The sequence below is a fragment of the Cebidichthys violaceus genome, unplaced genomic scaffold, assembly GCF_023349555.1.
Source record: "Cebidichthys violaceus isolate CVI_PGR_0920_01 unplaced genomic scaffold, fCebVio1.0.p SCAF_11, whole genome shotgun sequence".
Classification (NCBI taxonomy): domain Eukaryota; kingdom Metazoa; phylum Chordata; class Actinopteri; order Perciformes; family Stichaeidae; genus Cebidichthys; species Cebidichthys violaceus.
Window position 1 is genome coordinate 16372667 of NW_027176274.1, and position 18325 is coordinate 16390991.

Consider the following 18325-nt stretch of genomic DNA (forward strand, 5'->3'; position numbering starts at 1 on the left):
ATTTCGAGTGTAAATGTGCCGAACAGAAGTGCTACAACATATATAAAACCGATATTTTTCATAATTGTCATGTGGATAATGACATTTTTTTTGTTTTCTGCCGTTAAAGTGAGACGTTCCTTGCGCGTGTCTTATTTTTAAAGTTTGTTTCAAGCATAGCTTTGACGTTGGATGGGGGCAGCCTTGAAACCGACCGAGAGAAGAGGAAGTTACGGACTGTCTTTAAAGTGCCCACACCTAAGATCAAAGTTACTCTCTCTCCCTTTTGAAAAACCTCCAGCAAGACTCCTCCCTCATGTAAACGAGGGCGTTTATTTACGTTTTTTTTAAACCTCTGCAACTATACTATACTTAAGATGAAACTGGAACTCCTTGCTGTGACTTTCTGCCTGTTTTACTTCATTAAAATCAAATAACAATCACCACACACAGCTGAGTGGAAAAGGCAGTGTAGCTGTAATTCCTCTGATCACAGCTAGATGCTGCTGGCAGCATAAAAACAAATCTCTGACTGCACACAGTTCAATTCCATTCACGTCCACATACACTATATATGTTTAAGTAACCCTCTCATCTTAATGTTAAATGTCAAGATGGCTGATAGGTTTTGTATTTATTATGGTAAAATGTGGTCTTTTTCATAATAAATCCCCCCCCCCCCCCCCCCCCCCCCCCCATTTCTATCAGACACAATACTTGTCATCAGTAATGAATAAATAAATAAAAATAAAACACTCTGAAAAGCTGTTAGCAAAAATATCTTTACTTTTTCTCATGGGCATGACTGAATGTACAGCTTGGAACACATTAGTGATACAGTATATTGTCCATTGGGTTGCACTATAAGAGAACGGAAGCTTGTTGCATCAGCCTCGGTGTATAGTTGAGAGGTTCCATCAGAGGATATCGACGCGAGCAAAGGACTGGTCTGTGCCCAGGCAGTTCTCCACAAACACCTCATACCTGCCAGCATCAGACAGCTTTGCGTTTTTGATGGTCAAGATCGTGTCGGTGTCTCCAATGTCGAAGAACACCCTGAAAGACAATCATAGTCCCTTTATTATTGCTATTTGATTTCCCTGGAATTAGAGTCACAGTCACTTCATTTGCATACAGTTATTGGATAATGTTTGTCCATGAGGCATTCACAAAAAAAAAATGCAGATTCTACATGTACGCACATCCTGAAAAAGCATCGTAAACACATAGGCAGACATTATTCCTGCTTATTGGATCTCTAAAACAGCCGACCTGTCATCTTCAGCGATGTCATCTCCGTCTTTGAGTCAGGCAACATCTGGAGGAGGCTCCCCGTGTATTTCAGCTTTGAGCACCACCGTTGTCCCCCTCTTGGCCTTCATGTTGTCTGGGTCTTTAGCAACCTTAGCAGGGACTGGGAAAGCATAATGCAAATAATCCGTCAGCCACATGACTTGCGGATGATCACAAGTGCTAGAATTTGGATGTTGCCTCAAAGATAAAGTTGTACAAGAGACACTAGTAATCACTAGAGGAGCAGAGGAGAATGAAGCCTTAGCTCCATTAGCATTAAGATATCTGCCCACAGTTACAGCTCTGTCTTCAAAAGCTTTCACGCCATTGTCCAGGAAAATTAGGCGTTTAGAGCAACAGTTTTAGACATAGTAGACATTTTGTGAAAAAAAAATAGTATTTGCTTTCTTGCCAAGAGTTAGATGAGATGATCGATACCACTCTCATATCTTTTCTGGAAATACAAAGTCTACAACCAGCAGCTAGTTAGCTTAGCTTAGCGTAAAGACTAGGAAATAGGAGGAAACTGCTGCTGTCCAAAGGTAACAAAAGTGTATTTTAGAAAATGCTGAACTAATCCTTTAAGCTGTTTAATTAAATTCGGATTCCTCCGACTGTGTCAAACGAACAAACTTAGATTCACGCCCCACCGTAAAGTACAGAAACAACAAAAGCCTGCTAACGATAACTACGTGTACACACCTTCCACTAGAATACAGGCCGATCCACACGTCTGTCCGAATGTATTTTTGATGGAGACCGTGTATTTTCCCAGATCAGCCTGCACCCCATTTCGAACCACGAGCGCCCCAAAATGTGTCTTCAAAAATGTAGCAGTACTTGGGGCCGTCCTTCAGCTGTTTGCCGTCCTTGCACCAGACGATGAAAGGGTCTGGGAAAGCACTGACTCTGCACTCCAGCTTTGCGGCGCTGCCCTCGACGAGAACCACATCTTTGAGCTCCTGCAGGATCTTGGGAGGGCCTTTCTCCCGGAGCTCTTTACGAGCTTTTTCCCCGCCAAAACGGGGTCAGTATGCTTCAAACGAAGCACGTGCAAAGTTTCGTACGAACAAGAACAGACAGGTGAGGAGAGGGAATGACCAACCATCCCTTTGCTTGAAGCATACTGACTGCTTTCTACAATAATGTCAGCAGACATGGGATTGTTTCGGTACTTGTGGCCGCGATACGAGGCTTGTATTCGGATGACGGCCTCCTGGACCTGAGGATTGTTGATGTTCAGAGTGCACCCAGGTGGGGGTGCAGCCTTCGCCTTGGACATCTGAAGGGATCCGAGCAGGTTAGCACGAGAAGAAACTTGTTGAGGTCATTAAAAAAAACGTATTCGATATCCAAATGGCCTTTTCCACAGCAGACATGACTAATGACATTAACGATGGCTCCGTTCTGTTCAAGTGTCCCATTCACCATAGCAGGACCCTGAAACTGAGGCAGCTTAATGGCATTCATCCCTCCTTAATTGTTTTATTTACACCTGTGCTCTTTCAACTGCGACATGTTAAGAATTCTTCTGTGAAAAGGGCCTTTATAATCTGGCGAAGCTCTTTACAAAATTAAATAATGTACATTACCTTTCCAAGCATGTCTTATTTTTTGTACAACCTTGTGTCAAGTTTTCTTACCTCGGAGAACCTCTCGAAGCTGCACTCTACTTCAGATCCACACCCGAGTCAGCAAACCTAAAAACACTTCACACTTTATATCTAGAGGTCCTCGAGGATCAAGGATTCATCGGCCCAGATGTTCCTTTTCCTTCTTTGGATATTAAGAAACACTCAGCACGACAAGGCTGATTGAGGATGCGCAACAAATGTCGTAGAGGTACTTTGCCGTCCTTATAAAGCCTTCATGTCGAACGTTCCAGAGAATTTGGGAGCGGTTAATAGTTTTCTTTGTGGTTGAAATAAGAGTCGTCCCCTGGTGAGACTTAAATGTTGGTCGTCGGGGTCATATGGAGGGAGGGGCCTCAACAAAAAGAGAATCATAAAATCGTGACCTGTCTGTGGTCCTTTGTTTGAGGGGAAACACTTTTCATGTCATCTCTTTTGTGTGAATCAGCCAAATTCATCATTTCTAAAATATTGTGAATCCAACAGTAAATTCATAGCTCTGCTGACACTTTTCACACCTGGATTTCATCCCACTGCACAAATAAATCACGACACTGTATCCATATATACGTGTCATATTTCCTTTATTGTTCATAGCCTTAACAGCTGTCATGCCAGTTTCCATGCCAGGTTCAGAAAGTTCACAAAATAAAAAGCGGCAGCTATAACAAACACAGTCACTCAATAAATAAAAAAATTGCGTAACACACACAAAAGCAGTCACATTCATATAATCCCAAAATATAAGAACTTATCATTCATTTAAACTTTTTTTTTCTCTGTGGGTCTAATATCCATCACGAGGCACTGCAACACATTCCACAAAAATACGGCATAGGATTTTTAATACAAAACGTGGAGCGGTCAACATCTTTTTCTTTTTCAAATCCCTGTTGGCTGCTTACAAACAGTTGTAGTTTCAGTTTATATGATTGAAGAACATAATATATTGCACAGACGTTTAGAGTTCAACACAATATTTGCATTCTCATGCTGATCTCGCATGTTTTCATTCAGGTTAAAAACAGCTGTGATTAACTTCTACTCTGCATAGGAAAAGGACCGAGCCAAAAAAAGACAAAAGGGCAGTATTTATCTAGCAATAGCATTAGAATATATAGAACTAGTAAAACAGTTTCATAGAATTACCAACACTCTCTCTCAGTCAATACACAGATTTAAACAACTTGTGTTGCTCAATGTGTGACACAGCTCGACGTGATAAAAGTCCTCCATACTTCCTTTAAGATGAATCCAATCTGTCACAGAGGTTACACATTGTGTGTGAGGCGTGCAAATCCGTACTTGGTATCGACACACGTGACAGAAAAGTGATAAAAAAAAACAAAACTGTGCAAATGTTTCCCATGCTGGTCTTAAAACTGAATTTGCCCTCAAAAAATCAAAACGGTATGAAAGGAACACTTTTAATTCATACCCCTCTCTCTCTCGTCCCATTTCCAGTCCCTGTTTCTAAAGCGGTCAAATAAAAGCAAAAATGCCCCCAAAAATCTTTTTAAAACAATTATAATTTATCCATTTTTTGCAAATTAACCAGGCGTGTATCGTCACATTTACAATCTCTTGATGGAGAACCAAGACCTTTTTGTTAAGACATACCTCATATATAGAGCACGAATAAGAGAAAATGTTGAAATATTATTTTAATAAAACGCTGTTTGGATTGTCTTAGGTTTATAACATTTCTGATTTAATGTGTTGTACGCTCTGCAGGCACTACTATATTGCGTGTGTGTTGAATTAATGTTTTGATCACTGTGTTCTTGTAAGCTTGTCTGGGCTGGAAACCAAAAAGGTGCATGATGCTTCATTAAGAGAATCCATTAATAATAATTTACAATTTAATTATAACTAATTCAATTCTTAACTCTATTTATGAAAAGTCCGGTCATTTAAAGACTAATTTATATATATAAAAAAACAAACAAATTAAACTCTTTTTCAAAGCAATAGCTGTTAGCAGTTGAAGATTACAGCTAAAATAAGACCAAATACTCTCAACAATGTCTTAATAAATAATCTTCAATGAGTTGGAGAGGCTATTTTTTATGCCGACTAATGCTAACAGGTAAAGGGCACATGGAGGCGCCCCAGTATCACCAGTGTGTTTCTAACGTGAGTCAGTGTTCTAAGAACATGCGGACTCACATGACTCGGCAAACGTCCTTTTAGTCAACTCAGAGGTGAGAGCCAGTGGATCCTTCACACTGGGCTGAGTGGACTGTTAGCTTACTGGTGGTGAAGGAGCTAGTGCCTGCCAACCACCAATCACAGTGACCGTCCTGCGTGGAGCCACTGTTTATGTGGAGCAGAAATAGTGATCTAATAACAAATTCCAAAACAAAATTGTGATTTTGAGAATAATTACTAACAATAATCATTACTCCTCATTACTATATTGAGTAACGTTGGGGAGGACATTTGTGCTGATTGTAAGAGTCCTTTTCTATTAGCCCTTGTAGAGAATCCTCCGATGTCTCCCCCGAACTCTATATTTAAAAAACTCAGAACAAAAGAAGTAACTGGAACTGCTACAATCTTGACAATCATTGAAATGCTACAAAAACTCTGGTACTGTAGCACAAATAAGTTGGATTAAGGGTGTGGATCATCGTAGAATGAACATCTGGTCAGGACACATTTGAATATGAAACAGACGGATAAAGCAGAAGTGTTGCTGTGGAAAAGGCATCAATTGTTTCTGCCCTCCTTGTTTTAAAATTGTGCAGTACTCATCATTTTGGAATCTCGTGAATAACTATGTTTTTTAACACCAAAACTCTACTACAGCAGTTTTAGGTCTTCCATGGTGGGTTACTACAGCGTATTAATAATGCATTCCCTCGAATCATTGGAGAGTTGACAGTAAGAAAGGAAGTAGTTTATCCAAAAATGTATGCAAAGTTACAAACCTTGAGGTACTAACTTGAAGAGGACATCCTGTCTTGTATGAACAAGGTCCGCCATGTAAAAAAATACTCAGGCTCTTGTAACTTTGTAAGAGTTCCCTTAAGTGTGAAATCGTTCTTTTAGATTCACTTTAAGAACCACAAAAGAAAAATAAGTGACGTCTTCATAGACCACAGCCACTGCTGGTTTCTTGAGTGGGGTTTTTTTGTGTTTTTTTCGTCCGACTAAGTTCAACAACTCAAACCTGAAGGGACCACCCCACCTCACGGCCCAAAGTCTTGTCTCGCTCCGAGGATGTTCCTCCACGCCTGTTAAGTCCAGACAACTGGTGTTTGGAAGCCTGTTTTCTCAGTGGGTGACAGGTGTGGGGGCTGAAGCTGGCACAGTTGGCGTGGCGGGGCTGGTGGGGGTTTGTGGCGAGCTCTGGTAGGACCGCAGGAGGACTTTGTGCTTGGTGGCCACCTCCTCTCGTCTGCGCTGCTGGTCGGCCAAGAATTCCTTGAGACGGGTAGTTGTAAAGGTGAGCGTCTGCCTGCGAAGGCGCATCAGGTAGGCATCTTGAAGCCAGGAGTTATTGAAGCAGTCCTTAATGGAGGGACGGGCCCTGTGGAAGACCAGATTATGAGGATCCAAATATGCAAAGATTTATGGAGAGATTTCAAGTAAAGGAACTAGAAAAAGGACCGGTGTTCAGCTTACCACGGGTAGCTACAGAGGATCTTTTTAAGAAACAGAGAGGCACTTTGGGACACATTCTGGTAGAGCTTAGAGAGGTCAAACTTTGCCACCTGGATCCTGGCCTCCATCTCCTGAGGATCATTTTCAATGAAAGGCGACTTGCCGCTCAACCTGGAAAATCAGGGAGAAGTTTTGAAACTCACAAAACGGCGTGGATCCCTCAAAACACGTCACAATAATCACAATAAAATCTAAGATCGTTCACCAGGTTAGTTGTGAATCAAATTAATATTACAAGAGTGACAATATGTCCATACCATGTAACATTACAGTATATGGAAAAAGAGCTGAAATGCAAATTTTCCATCATAAGCCTCATTTCAAATTAGGATCACTTGTATATATCTATTTAAAGAGGGCTGTCTTGGTGGAAGCTGTGAAAGCGGTACTCACATGATGAAAGTCAGTACGCCCACGCTCCAGATGTCAGCTGGAGGACCCACAACATCCCCTTTCAACATCTCTGGAGCTGCAAGAAGACAAAAATGTACGACTTTGATTACATCATACTGAACTTTAATTACATCCGCTAATAGTCTTTGTACCACATAAACTATATGTAATTACTAAATGGTGTGTGTAGTCTTTTTTTAATGTGTGAATGGATAGGTTAAGTTTGTGTTTCCATAGCTAGTGCACGCCCACTGACAATACAGATACAGATCTACTGTAATCACTATTGACGTGTACTGTTTATGTATCAATACTTTGTACTCAACAGCTATTAAAAAAAAAAAAAAAAAAAAAAGGATAAGAGTTTTCATTCTTACTCTTTTTGAGTTAGATCTGTTTTGTATCATGTGTGTTTTTCGTTTAATTTACTCCCAAATAAATTATTACGTAATGCACACTTAAATTTTTTTTCAACCATAGTTCCTAAATTGAAGTGAAGGCAGACGTCTCTACGGCCGATACCTCCAAAACTAGGCAACTCACACCAAAACAATCTAGATAAATAAATAGCACCACAGGTAAGAGGCCATAGAGCACATTTATATTCAGTGATGTCTCTTAATGTTTAAATATGGTGTGTGATCATTTCATTGTGTGGGCAATTCAACTGAGTCATAATCTTGTGTGTTTGTACTTGGTCCTCATGTCCCTCCTGCAACATAGATAATGCCCTAAATGAGACTCACTGAGTAAATTAAGTTTAAGTAACTGAATGACAAACTAACTGAATTATCAGGAGACGATTTGTATTGACCTGAGCCATCCAACACATGCAATCATTGATTTTTGGCGACTTGAGGGCAGCGTAACAACCTGTAAACACACTGACAAGTCACCCTATAAAAGGTCGATATGGCCAATGCGTTTGCAAACAGTTGCTTATATATTGAGGAGAGTAGCTTCACTTTGACATTCCCAGTAGTGTGTGCAAAACAGTCCCTTACACATATACTCCAGTGTTCCAATAGGAGGGCTGAACTGCTTGAGGAAGAGGGGGTTGTAAGTCTGAGCGCTGCCGAAGTCAATGATCTTGATGACGTTCATGTAGGTGATGACGATGTTCTCTGGCTTGATATCCAGGTGGAGGATGCGTCGGGTGTGGAGGTAGTCCAGACCCTGGAGGATCTGCACAATGTAGGTCACCACATCATCCTCTGAGTAACGGAACCTGGATCACGTCAGAAAACAGCTTGTTAGAGGGCTCCAGGAGGGAATTCTTTTTTTAAAGGCAGTTGCTCATTGAGGCATTTTGAAATAAAGTCACTCATTCAGTATAAATAGGAAACCTACATCGGAGAAGCAACCACTTCAACAAGTACAGCCTTTTGGCCTCACCTGTCTATGAGGCTGAAGAGAAGCTCCTTCCCACTGCAGTACTCAGAGATGAGCACCAGGTAGCGCGGGGTGACGTAAGCTTCATGCAGGGCCATGATCCTGTCGTGATGAAGGGACTTGAGGATGTCGTACTCCTGCAGCACCGTCTGCTTGCTGTCTGCCTCATATGGAACAATCTTAGCCATGAAGAGGTTGCCCGTGGCGTTTTCCCGGCACTCACGGATCACACCAAACCGACCCCTGTGTGACAAAGAATGAGTCAATGGTGACTTTTCCGAAAGCTGTGTGTCCCACAGGCAAAAAGAGCACAGAGAGATTTATGTACAGCTCAGCTAATTCTGACGCAGATGACATTTTTGGCTTGTGGTAAAAAAAACTCTAAATAAAAGACATTCATAATGCATATCAAAATAGTTTAACTGTTTGTCCTTTCAAATGAACAAGTACAAATATTTGGGGGCAAATTAAAAAGTAACATACAACATGTATTCAGCAGAACATTCTATCAAAGAGTTCACTGCTCCAAAAGTTTACAATTGTTTTTATTTCTTTTATATCATGAAAGATGTACTCAGATCCTCTACTTAAATTCTAATACTATGCTCTGAAAATACTCTACTACAAGTAAAATTCTTGCATTTAAAACTTTACTTAAAGGTTCAGTGTGTTTGGTGACATCTAGTGGTGAGATTATAGATTGCAACCGACTGAAACTTCTCCCGTGTGGCTAAGCATGTAGGAGAACTGCGGTGGCCAACGAAAAAACGGAAATATTTGGTTTGCTAATTGTAACTCCTCTGTATACTGTTTGGTAGTCTAATCTACAACAATGCATCGTATTCTATGTGATCATCAAATGTCCGTAGCGTCTCTGTCCTGTGAGAACCGCGTATCTCTAACATGTCAACTTTTCACAAGCTCAGAAAAAACAGCCCTGTTTTCGGCATTGAGACGATGCATTTTCCAGCTGATCCAACAGGCTTGTAAAATAGTTAATTTAGCTTAATACGTGGGAGAATTTTCTCCGTCGTTACCTTGCTTTCTCATCCATGAAGGTGTAAGGCTTCTGTGGAACTCCCTGGCGCAGAGATCCCTCTCCGGGCTTTCCCAACGGCGTCCTGCGACCCGAAGGTGTGACCCGTCCTGACGGCGTGACCCGTCCGGACGGGGTGACCCGTCCAGAGGGGGTGACCCGTCCAGAGGGGGTGCTCCGGCTGTCCCCTACCTGCAGCAGTGGCGTCAAGCTCTGCACCACGACCACGGGCGGCGAGACAACCACGGGTACTGGGACAGTCACAGGAGTGACTGAAATGGTGGTGGTTGTCGGGGTGGAACTAGATTGAGAAGGTGGAGTAGCCCGCGTGGTCGCAGCTGGCACATACATTGGAACAGATGAAATAGGTTTACCGATGACAGGCGCGGGTGCTGGTGCAGGGGAAGGGGATTTGTTGGTTATTTGAGGGACTGCATTTATAGGACTTCGAGGTTTGGGTGGGACAACGGGGGGAGGCCCCAATTTGGTTTTGGGTTTGCCAACGCTGATGCTAATGGTGGTCTTGGCTTTGGCCGCCGTGGCTTGGACAGCTGCGGCCGTCTGAACGGGAGCTTCTCCCGAGTAAGCTGTGCTAACGGGCGGAGTAACAGCGGGGCGGCTAGCATCAACCTGCACAGTGGGTTTGACGGTTACTGCAGGAGCAGGGTTAGCCACGGGTGGAGCCGGAGCTGAAGTCGAGGGCGGGACAGGCTTTACCGTAGCGGATTTACTCAGAGCTGGTTTAATGGGAGGCACTTTCATGGACGACATCATCACCACAGGGACAGGAGGAGTAGTTGCAGGGACAGTCTTCACCACTACAGGAGTAGTGGATTTAGCTGGTTCTAATGAGAGACAAGGAGAGGGAGGACACATCTCAAAGACTTGATCTGATGTATGAAAATGGATAACGCATGTGAAGACCTGCAACAAAGACGTCACTCTCAGCACATTGTCCAATGTGATTGAAACATTTGCAACGTGCATCTGTACTTTTATAAGACTAGAAATACATTGAAAGCAACTATTTGTATATTTGACATCCTCTTCTAAATTCAGCCCAAAGGTCTCAAAGATTTTCTTTGAGGTAATACATACCTGAAGCACTCAGGCTCACTACCTCTGACAGGTTGCTGTAGGGGCCCTGGCCAGCTTTATTGACGCATGCCACCCTGAACCTGAAGGATCCCCCTGCTGGCAAGTCAACCACATTGTAATAACAGTCTGCCACGCCTGTAGCCACGATCAACCAGTTGGTCTCACCTGGGGAGCAAAAATATCGTTAATCCATGTGTCCAAGTTATTTAAGAGCCAGTTTATAGTAGCATGACATAGCACTTCTCATATATAACAAATGCAAACACCTTGTTTTTCTCTCTATAACCAAGTCTCATTTATTAGGGTGTTGACATATTGATATTGCACAAATGGTGGTCCTTATGTGGCGAGGCTGTATTTATGTTTCAGGTTGTTAAATCTCATCATCTGCCAGAAACGAGTAGTTCACTACTTCACCTTCAACACTGTGTGCCATAGCCCACATGTTGCCATAGAAACCTTAAGATGGTTTGCATTAATGATGTGGTCTCGTTGATTTGATTTTCATAAGAATGATATTGTGTATTAACTTGTTTGATGAGAGTAGGTGTGTTGCATGGCCATAGCTGATTTGGTAAAAAAAAAAAAGTGATTCTTAATAAATCTTCCTGTTGCAACCCACAGTGTATATGGTTTGTACTTATTTATTATCGAAAGACTGACTGACTTATTGAATGAATGTGAATTTGCATCACATTCACTTTTATTTTGAAGAGAGTTCTTACATGCTCTTAATGCCTAGTACATACACATACCGATAACAACGTAGGGTCTAGTTTCACAATCTTTTTTGAAGTGGAACCTGGCATCTGCTAGAAGCGTTTCCGACCTGAACACCTATGAACTCACGTTGGAGCTTCACTTCTTTCGCTTTCTACAGGCTCGTTCTCTGCTTCCATCCAGACACAAAAACACACACCTCATACACACATCCATGCTCATATGCCACACACACTCGCGGGAGGAGCAAAACGCCAAAGTGCGACGAATAATATTTGTGCTGGATGTTACCGATATAGTCATTTACTACATCCCACGTACAACAAGCCGCAATAGATTGAGTATCTTCGATATATCGCCCAACCCAGCCATCCATGGGGTTCGATCCAAAAAGCATTTGTGGACATTTGACAACGGTCATCTGTCTAAAAACAGTGAATAAAACATTTAATCATTGTTAGTGAACACTGACCCTCTGCTTTCCTCTCCAGAGAGTATGTGCAGGGGGCCATGGTATCTGAGGGCCTCCATACTACCAGGGCTGTGTTGTTGTACCTCTGAGGTATTTCAGGGGTCCCAGGACGATTAGGCAGGCCTGTACAAACAAATATATTGGTGTTATATACACATCACTTTCCCTCCAGTTTCTTCCCTGGCTCTCTGTTGTCTATCCAGTAGACTATCGTACTGTATATAAATGACTACCATAATAAGTACTGTCTAAAAGGACACTTTATATTGTTTAATTAAAGGACGACTAACACGGTTTACTGCTTCTCACAGATAGATGTATAAGTGTATGTCTCAGTTCTTACGAGCAAGAGATATTGTGCAAGAGCTGGACACTGCGGCCAGGGGGCTTGTAGCAACACATTCATAGACCCCTGCATCCTTTTTGGTGGTTTGCATGATCATCAGTAGCTGCCGGCCATCTGGGCAGGCAATCATGTTCATCCTGGCATCAATCTCCAGAGGCTTCTTATCTGAGGAAACACACATGAAATGGTCTTTTATTGTGAGGTATAACGATGAAGATTTAAGTTTATATTATTTATCATAAATTAAAACGATGATCAGCGTTAACATGAAGGTTGTTAAGGTTTCTAGAGTAATAACGAATGTCATTTGTTTATCTTATCTCCTGTACTATTTGTTTGCATTGTATGCAATTTTGTTGTCAGGGTAGCTTGTGTTAGCACATAGCGAGATGCAATGTAAGCAATTATTATGCCTCGGCACTAAATTATGTAAATTGTTGTAACTTGCAAGAGAAGTGATTCTGACCGTCCATCCATCTGTGAGACCATCACCTAGGTAACACTCCCGTATTTAAATTAGAGATTCTTACCTTTCATCCAGGTGATGTGTGGGTGGGGGCTGCCTGCTGGCAGACAGCTGAGTGTGACTGGATCCCCCTCCAGCAGGACGTGATCTCTCAGCTTGATGTGGAATACTGGAGCAAAATCTGGGAGAAAATGACATTAGACACACCATTATTGGAACCATGTAACAACTTCTGGCTAGGAACCTTGTTGTTTTGTTTATTACCCCTCTTAATCTTTGCTAGTATTATGAAGAGGTATATGTATAAGACAAACAAGGCATCACATGTACATTTACGAACCAATCAAATGCTATGTGTTCACTGATGTTGACCTACAATCTACACCTAAAACTACACTTTGTGGTTTTAGGGAGGAATCACTTCCCAATGTATCCTGGTTGCCTGACCACCTCACAGTGATGACAAAAACATCAGAGTTTCCACTCTTTCTGCTAAGCTAAGCTAACTGGCTGTTGGTTTTAGCCTTATATTTAATGACGTATACAAGAGTGGTCTTCTTATATAACTCTCGGTAAGACAGCGATAAAGTATATCTCCAAACTCTTGCTTTAAGCTCTAATTACCTTACCCTTGACACCATGCAATCCCAATCTCTTTAAGTGCATTATTATGTAATTTACCTGAAGCCAATCTGGAGTACTGCCGTGAACGTAGGGAACTATTTTCTCTGGAGATTGCCGTTGGGATGTCAGGCTGTGATACCGTCTTGTCTCGCCTCCCTCTGGTTAGGCCCCATCGATCCCAGCGGGATCTGCGCTCACCCTCCACAACTTTACAAGAATAAAACACTTGACACCGTGAATAAACCATCATGCATTTAAGAAAGTGTAATTGCTCTGCAACCATGACTATACAGTATATATTTTTAAATAAAAGGTATATGCCATACATACCCTTTGATGTTTCTGACTTTAGACTGGACATGGAGTCTATAGACTCTGATGAGGCACCATTACTGGCCTGAGATGCCAGCTGGTTCTGAGGAACACTTGCAACCTTCGTAGCACGGCTCTCTGATGTCGCACGACGAAGCATGGAAAGAATGGGTGTCCTCTTGGTTTCCTTGTCCTCCGATGCTTTCCTTTCCTCTGAGAAGCTACGGATTCTTGTGGAGATCCCAGCCACCGTTGATTCAATCTTTCTGCGCATTGCTAAGACCGGTGATTCATTAGGTTTCTTAAGCTCCTTTTCATCTTGTTCCACCAATGAATTACCTCCACCATCCATTTCCACTTCCTTCTTGTCATGTGACCCTCTACGGCCGAGAGTCCAAGAAAGTCTACTTCTTGAACCAACGGTATCTTCTTCTTTGGTCGTTTCATCCTTGCGCTCAGTTGACGAAGCTCTCTTCATGCGCATAGAGAGCCTTCTCATAAAGCCTTGGTCCTTTTGAGCTTCACGAAGATCCTGGACAGACTTCGACTTCTCCTCAAGTCTTCTTGGTGCCAATTCCAATGGCGCACCGATTGGCCCAGGTCTGTATATGTCTTCACCTGACTCTGTTGAGTCTGATGAAGCCGCTTGGGATTTGTCCTCATTCTTTGACCGTGACAGAAATTTAAGACTTCTTGAGAGGGAAGACTCACGTTTTTTGAAGCGGGCCTCAAAGACCTCTTCAGAGGTAATGTCCTCAAAGTCAACTCCTGTTGAGAGCTCTTGTTGGGATGAGGAATGTGTGGTAGTCCATGGTGGACTGGGTTCCTTTGTCATCATTTCTGGCGACGCTACCCTGGAGTACACAGCAGGGTGCTCAGTGGTTGATGTGGTAGCTGGCTTTGGTGGACCAGGTAAAGCAGAGGACATGCTGGCAAGTGGAGATGTGGGCGCAAATGTTTCAGTTGATACTGAGGGTGATGAGTTGGCTGGAGCAACAACGGGTGTAGAGGGGCCTAAAGGTTGGTCATTGAGAGGCTGAACTGCAGGGACCATGATGGTCTGCATAATACTTGCATATGCTGAAGTCCTTCCATCTGGAAGAACAACTTTAGCAGGAAGTGAGGGTGTTACATAAGTTGACACAACATTTGCTGATGGGTGGGAACATTCTTGTGTTGGTCTCACCATTAATGAGCTTGTGGTTATGATCATATCAGAAGATTTAGCAGGCAGAACTACTTCTTTTTCTGCGTTTTTTTCAGAAACGTCAACATGTCCTTCAGCATTTGATTCAGCATCACTGACTATTCTTTCCTCTTCTTCTTTCATAATCTGTTCTTTTTCTTCTTTCTCATTTTCTCCTTTGTCTTCCACCATTTTCTCTTCTACTTCAGAGCTTTGGACCACAATAGGAGGTGTAGGAATTCTCTGGCCTGTATACTCTGATTCAATCATTGGTTCTTCTGATATGCTCATGTCCTTCTCTGAGAAACCACTAGTGCTCGACCTCTCATCAAAATTACTATCTGTAGTCAGCCCTTCCATCTTTTCATTCATAGTATCATCAGGCTTTATCTCTTTCTCCATCAATGATTCCTCGCTTTCTGCTTTGGTTGGACTTTCCTGCACAACAGACTCTGGTGTCGGTGGTCTTGGCGAAGGTTCCCTGGGAGTCACTGGACGGGAATCTAGCTTGATTTGCTCAGTAAGAGCTGACATAGATATGGCCTCCTTGAGCCTTCTTTCTTCTACCTGTGCCAAGGGAATCTCCAAGGGAGCTCCTGACCGGCGGTGTAAAGCTATAGGTTCGGAATCACCTTGACTGAAAGAAGCAGTTTTGCGCAAAACTTTGGGTTTGGGAACTTCCTCCATTGCAGCATCGCTGGATGCAGCTCTAATTAGTGGGGGTGGGCCCAAACGAGCAGTGCGAGAGAAGCGTTTTTCATCTCCCATTCCCAATGTTTCCAACAGAGGTCCCCTCAGTCCACTCATCTTGTTGTCCACAGAGCCACCACGAAGCAGTCGTTGTCGCATCAGCTCCAGTTTGAGAGCATAGTCTTCTTGACTCATCTTGGCAGTTCCTGGGCTGGTGCTCCTTCTTGGTAGTTCCATAGAGACAGCTTTCTTGAGAACTCTCTTTCCATCCTCTTGATAAGCTTCTCCAGCTCCTTCCTCGGGTGTAATCCGGAGCAGCAATGCACTGTCGGCAGAGCCTCCACGTCTTAGCTCTCCTCTGCGTCGTCCACCCTCTGGTTTGTCTGACTCCATGCTTGAACCCCTTCGCAGGGGTTTTCTAGTCAGCTGCGACTTTTGCGGCAATTCCGCTGGTGGTTCTTCATCTGAGGAACCCTTGTCATTGTCCTGTGATGACCTTTTCCGCAGGCGGCCTTTAGGAGTTAATTCGACCCCTTCTTTATCCATTTCTTTAGGGTCACACTCCATAGCCTCCTGGGCTTGAACAGGAGACGCAGACCATTTACTTGTTCCATCCTGCTTTGCTGTTTCCTGCTCGTTTGTCTGGATGTCATTAAGTGACATCCTTGATCCAGAAAATTCCATGTTAAGCGGCATTGGAATGAATGGCAGTTCATCAATGTCTTCATCCGAATCTGAAGATGATGACGGCAAAGGTGAACCTTCTTTAAGGTGCTTGGGAACGGCAATGGAGATATGACTGGAGGAATCGTTAAGCAACTCAGGTATGGACCTCATGACCATTTTTGATTTATAGCTGATTAGTGAACGCTGTAAAAGTGGAAATATGATTCAATAAAAAAAGTATTGCAATCTGGGTCTAATGCAAAATAGAAGCAGAAAAGGAAATAAAACCCTCACCTGCCATTTTCTGCGAGATACAAACTTCCTCAAGGACTCTGTGCTTATGGCCTTCCCCTTGCTAAGTGTCTGTACAATGAAGAGACATTAATTGTAATAAAAGGAATGAGACATTGCAGTATCATCAAATAAAAATGACTGCAGAAAGAGGTTGTGGATGATTAACACTGCAGTGTGAACTACCACAGGCCTGGTCTTACCTTGAACCAGGGGTGACGGAGACATCCTTGAGTATCAGGTCTCCTAGAGAAACAAATATGTCATATTTATGTTTACATTTGTTATTTGTTCTATTATCCAGCTTAATAAACTGTGGTCTTAACAACCTTGAATGATAAGCACAAGAGGAAGACCACATGAGAGTTACACACAGGGCCTAGAGAATAATGGAATATCCAACCAAATGTTTGTCTGATAAGCATCTAAAACTGAAACAAAATCGTTAACATGAGCGATTTCGTCTTTTTATTTACTTGATAAGGAACAATTTCTCTATGAAGTTACAAAATGCCAGTGACGAAAATGTTGTGGTGAAAGCTGTGACACTTCTAGAGTTGTTTAAACAGCAAAAATTAACAAACTATATTTAAACTTAGATTAAAATATCTATAAAAGGCCACAAAGGAAATAACTGTCAAATAGAATTCTGAAAAAAGTCAATGAAAACATGAATATAACATGAAAATCGAGAATTATTGAAAAAAACTTGAGAATTGTGAATGTAGCTCTCATTGTTGTTGACTTTGTGTTTGTATTTGTGTCTTTTCTGTGTTAAATGTCTAGATGTATTTCACACAATCATTTCACATAAAACAGATCTTGATAAAGAGATCCAGCAGCGTTACTCACAGCCTGTCTGCTACCAGCAGCTTTATGATGAACCCTTTAGCCTCTCGGCAAAGGTCAGCAAACATGCTCTCCTCGAAGGCCACATTATAGTTCCTGATGTTCAGTACGGAGCTGCGGTCATTCTCTCCAGCAAATGGAGAAACTCCTGTCAGACTGATGAAAGAAACAACGGAGTACATTTTAATGACAAGCCTATGGGTAGTCCTAAACCAGCAAACGCATAGAAAACTGACATTGGTATTCAGCACCCTAGAATACATTTAATTATGATTAAAATAAAGACAAACTATTTTACCCACCCCAGATATGCAATGACTCCAATTGACCTAGGAGAATAAAGAAGATAATTAGTAAAAGGTGGTGTATTAAGACAAAATAAACAGTAAATTCAAGAGAAACTCTACCAGATGTCTGTCGCTTTTGACACAGGGGTCTGATTGACAATTTCTGGTGCAACAAATTCTGGTGTGCCATATTTGCAGTATTGAGCCTCATCGGGTGTGATCAGCACTGCGTTGCCGAAGTCACAGATTCGTATCTGATCACCGTGGGAGTCTGCCATGAGGATGTTATCAGGCTGAGAAAATAAATGTAAAAAAAATAAAAGTTTCATCATGATCTGCCATCAGAATACATCTCGTATGACCATTTGCTAAATGTAAAAACCAAAACTGTTCCAGTGCAGTTTTGAAAAAATGTATTCCGAATATATTTTGTATATATCCAAAACAAGACGATGAAAGAGTGGGAGAGTGAAGATGCATGAGTATCTACCTTAATGTCGAGATGTATAATGTGTTGATGATGAAGGTAGTCCACGCCCTCAAGCAGTTGTCTTATACATGAACGTACCTGGTGGTTCCAAAACACAAACATACCAGTATTAAAGTATATACAGTACATTTGATCATTATAGTGAAATTGGTGTTAAATTTGCTGTGCAGGTATAAAACCCTTGACTTACATCAGACTCCATAACTATAGATTTCTTTGTAAATCTGTCAAGCAGCTCCTCGTGGCATCTTTAAAGATTAATTAAGGCTATTGTTTCTGGGACTTTAGATGCATTATACAATTAGCTTTGTTGTACATTTACAGTATGTATGCATGTATATGCATTTATTTAACTTTTAACAAGAAAAACATTTTCAGAAAAAGCACTTCAGAACAACATAATACTACATTAAACGTGAAAAAGCAAACATTTGT

At 42.0% G+C, this 18325-nt stretch overlaps 2 protein-coding genes across 2 annotated transcripts in view; both read right to left on the reverse strand.

Annotated features, from left to right (window-relative positions):
- Positions 1-896: 896 nt before the first annotated feature.
- LOC137891339 (SPEG neighbor protein-like) lies at positions 897-2554 on the reverse strand. The gene is given in 5 exon segments (XM_068735905.1): positions 897-1035; positions 1252-1393; positions 1975-2090; positions 2092-2278; positions 2446-2554. Coding segments are annotated over 5 exon segments (693 nt in total).
- A 916-nt stretch (positions 2555-3470) lies between these two features.
- Positions 3471-18325, reverse strand: part of spegb (striated muscle enriched protein kinase b) — a 38269-nt gene continuing 23414 nt past the window's right edge. Inside the window, exons 23-41 of the mRNA XM_068705158.1 lie at positions 18081-18138; positions 17891-17968; positions 17521-17693; positions 17416-17442; positions 17117-17269; positions 16468-16510; positions 16268-16336; positions 13450-16177; positions 13177-13326; positions 12560-12676; positions 12027-12194; positions 11684-11806; positions 10492-10656; positions 9395-10238; positions 8361-8600; positions 7970-8193; positions 6966-7041; positions 6534-6683; positions 3471-6438 (exon numbers count right to left, since the gene is read on the reverse strand). Of these exons, the coding sequence (XP_068561259.1) occupies positions 6183-6438; positions 6534-6683; positions 6966-7041; positions 7970-8193; positions 8361-8600; positions 9395-10238; positions 10492-10656; positions 11684-11806; positions 12027-12194; positions 12560-12676; positions 13177-13326; positions 13450-16177; positions 16268-16336; positions 16468-16510; positions 17117-17269; positions 17416-17442; positions 17521-17693; positions 17891-17968; positions 18081-18138 (5842 nt within the window). The 3' untranslated portion in view covers positions 3471-6182. The remainder of the gene's footprint in view (positions 6439-6533; positions 6684-6965; positions 7042-7969; positions 8194-8360; positions 8601-9394; positions 10239-10491; positions 10657-11683; positions 11807-12026; positions 12195-12559; positions 12677-13176; positions 13327-13449; positions 16178-16267; positions 16337-16467; positions 16511-17116; positions 17270-17415; positions 17443-17520; positions 17694-17890; positions 17969-18080; positions 18139-18325) is intronic.